General features: G+C 43.7%; 1 protein-coding gene across 1 annotated transcript in view; it reads right to left on the reverse strand.

Annotated features, from left to right (window-relative positions):
* Window positions 1–3,345, reverse strand: part of LOC119592519 (adenylate cyclase type 1-like) — a gene marked incomplete in the record, with an annotated part of 97,990 nt that overhangs the window by 6,699 nt on the left and 87,946 nt on the right. The window contains 1 exon segment of the mRNA XM_037941372.1: window positions 1,518–3,228. Within this exon segment, the coding sequence (XP_037797300.1) occupies window positions 1,518–3,228 (1,711 nt within the window).

A 3,345-nucleotide genomic window follows, 5' to 3' on the forward strand; every position in this document is an offset into this window, starting at 1 on the left:
ATCTGTGTTTGAACACCATGCATAGATACACACAGAAGCACTCTTGAGCTTGGGCATTGGTCACTGATGAGTTATACAAAGATCAGTTCTGATATAATAATGCCATGGTAAGTAGTGAAAAAATAAAACTGTTAAAAGATAGAAAAAAACACTAGTGGACAGCTTCAGGACTTGAGGTATCCTTTTTCCATGATAAAATTCTACTGACAATTATGTGCATTTTTCAAAATGATCTGGGCATCATTGCTACTTGTGTTGTGAAGGCTTGTCTCAGTCTGTTACCTTGGGCAACTTTTCAACTTTACAAACCTAAATGCTTTGTACTAAGTGTTACACTGACTTTTGATAAAACAAAATTCTGAACATTATATTGCATTTCAGTTACTTGTCCTTGTTAAGATTCATATTTGAAGATAAAATTTACCTGTAATAAAAGTTTTTTTTTTTTTTATACATTTTGCAGTGATTTACCCATCAACAAATAATAAGTGATTATACAATGTTGTGTAAATCTACCCTATAAGTTGGTACCTGTACTTTTTTCTCCCAGTAAATGTGAGTAAGAGAGGCAGGCAGACAGGCAACTCATGAAAAGGATTCCCTCCCATACGGGCCAACAAGGTCACGGCAAGCACTGCTATCATGAAGATTAGGGAATTTATTATGATATTTCTCTGCCTATAAAATGAAAGACATAATTGTAGCTTGTGAATCTGATACGCTGGAAAAGAAATAAAGAAGAGGAAGAGATAAGACCTGCTGACACCATACACTAGGGATACCTCTATACAGCCACATTCTTAGATGATTTTATGTTTATATCTCTTTTGTCAAATGGACATTTCATGTGGTACTTTTTAATTGCTAAAGTACTAAAACTTAATTAAGTATACTAAAATATCTAATATTGAATAGCTTGAGATATAAACAATTAATCCATCCAAAATGTGGAGGATGTTAGTGGAGAAGCAGCAACAGCAAGAGCGCAGTGTTACCTGGAGCCAGCATTTCTCCGCACACCCTGGTGTGGAGCCAGTTTCTCTGGGGTCGGGATCTCCAGAGGAAACCTGTGGCCTAGTGGGCCCCGTGAAGCCTTGGCTCGGTGGTCTAGCGGCACTGGATCAGCCAGAGAACGTTTGGCTGACTGGGGTTTGACCGGTAGCTGGGACTTTAGGACCCCATCTACAGAAGCAGATGTGAGCTGCAGCACTGTCTGGTTAACACAAGGGTCAAAATGGAGGCCAAGCATGACTGGGTCAATACTCAGTGGCTCAGCTGTGAGTGGCTCCAGGGTCAGTGAATCCAATCTAAACTGTTCAGGGGAGGCAAGCACATTGTTCAGCTCATCCTCTTGGAGTCTAGCAGCCTTCTGGAGAGCTGAGTAACCCTCCAGGGTGTTACCTGAATAGTTCTCCACAAGGTTGCAACTTGAGTTGTTGTTGCTAATATCCGAGCTGAGGTGTTGCTGTGCCCCCCCTTCCCTTTCACTATCCCTACCCCGACCACTGCTACCGTACCTTCCTTCACTGCCGTCACGGTGTGTAGATTTTGGATCTTCTGGTATTCCTTCAAATGTTGCAGACTTTTCAATTTTCCTCTCTGGCTTGTTTCTGTCTCCTGATTTAACTCCTGTGGCACTGTTCTTATGATGATGTGTTCTCGGGTCTGTCTGGCATTCTCCATCTCGTTTTGGTCGCTCTGTACTACGTTTTCTGAATATGTCGTGTTCTGTACTGACATGGTTTCCTATTTTCATGCCTTCTTCTCTCGAAAGAGATCGCTTCTTTGGCACCATAATAACACTGTCGGGGGTCATGGCTGTGCTTTCTCTTGGACTCTTCTCTAAACTTCTCATACGACTTGTGCTGCCAGAGGCACTAGTTCTTGATGGAGAGTTTAAATCACAGTCTACATAGCTCAGTCTACACCCTGGCCTAACTTTCTCACTGGATGGTGAGGCGCTGTGACTCACACAATTATCAACATGGGACGGAACCTCCACATCAGCTTTATCACCATGTTTACTACGTTTCATCTTGTCACTCGAAAATTCAGCAGTTAATTTAGGTATCACTAGGTCATCTCTTCGCATCCTCTCATCATGGGTAGGACTGGCTATATCCGTTTCTCTCCAAAGTCCTGGCACATTGGGATAAGAATAGGTTGTCGAGTCACGTGACAGACTATTTAACCGTAAAGAGCTCTCATCACTGGATGCTTTCACACTAGATAAATAATCAGAATAAATTTGTGGAGAGAGTTCTCTAAACCCTGGTGCCATTGCTCCCTCTAGATTCATGCCCCCAAACATGTACTTGAAACGTTCATCACTGAGAGATGGGGCATGTTGAGGAGAAGGTGAATCAGCATCGGTGCGTGAGAAATCTGTCCTTGAGAAACTCTCATCAGAGGAACTAAGACTTGGAGATCGATTGAGGGAGCTAATTTCATCAGCTGAAGAATGAATTCTAGTTGACTGCAGATCTCTGTGTGAAGAGCCATGTAAGCTATCATCACTGTAGTGTCGAGTAAATGATCGTAACTTGTGGCGCACTCCTGCTTCCTCTACATGGTGGTGTCTTGGCATAGGAGGCAAAACAAGTCCTCCACTAAGAGCAGTTCTTCCTGAATCTAATGGTCGCATCTGTCCATCATCATTTTCCTTTCTGGGTGATGTCCGACTACGTCCTGATGACTTCTTTCCCCCGCTGGCACTGGGTCGTCCACCACTCTGTGAGCGAGCCCACGTTGGGACATATGAATTCTGAGGAAGGTTATATTCATCTGGTCTATATGTGCGGGGACGGGACTGAGAGTATGTCTTGGGTGTTGGAATTTGATTTTGTGGCTTCATTTGTTGCATGGCAGCCCTAGTTGGTGTCTGTGATTTGTTACACGCCCGCATTTGTGCTACTGAAAATCTTGGAGGCAACACGTGAGCACTGAGAGGTGCTGGAGGAACTTTATCTAACAATGGTTCTTCTTCACACCTCTGGCATTCCCCAGAAGGCTGCCGACCACCCATCTTGCTTACACACTGGCTCATGTTCATGTTTACAACCAGGTTGTCGTCACAGAAGGAATCACGGTTGCGTCGTGATCTTGGTGTCCCCCCAGATTGCCCTTGTCCTCCCTGGCCCGTTAGACCCTGAGATAGACTGCGGCCATGAGGAGGGATCTGGGGGGGTACCATGGCTAGAGGGGTCGCTACTCCTCCGTACAAACCTCCTGTCAATAGTAAGACTGATTAGTATCATGGCCATTTAATAGAAACAGTATGAGATAATGTTAAATATATGGCAAATAATAAATATATTCCTATGAATACACATTCATCCTTGAACG

The sequence above is a fragment of the Penaeus monodon genome, chromosome 30 (genome assembly GCF_015228065.2).
Source record: "Penaeus monodon isolate SGIC_2016 chromosome 30, NSTDA_Pmon_1, whole genome shotgun sequence".
NCBI lineage: Eukaryota > Metazoa > Arthropoda > Malacostraca > Decapoda > Penaeidae > Penaeus > Penaeus monodon.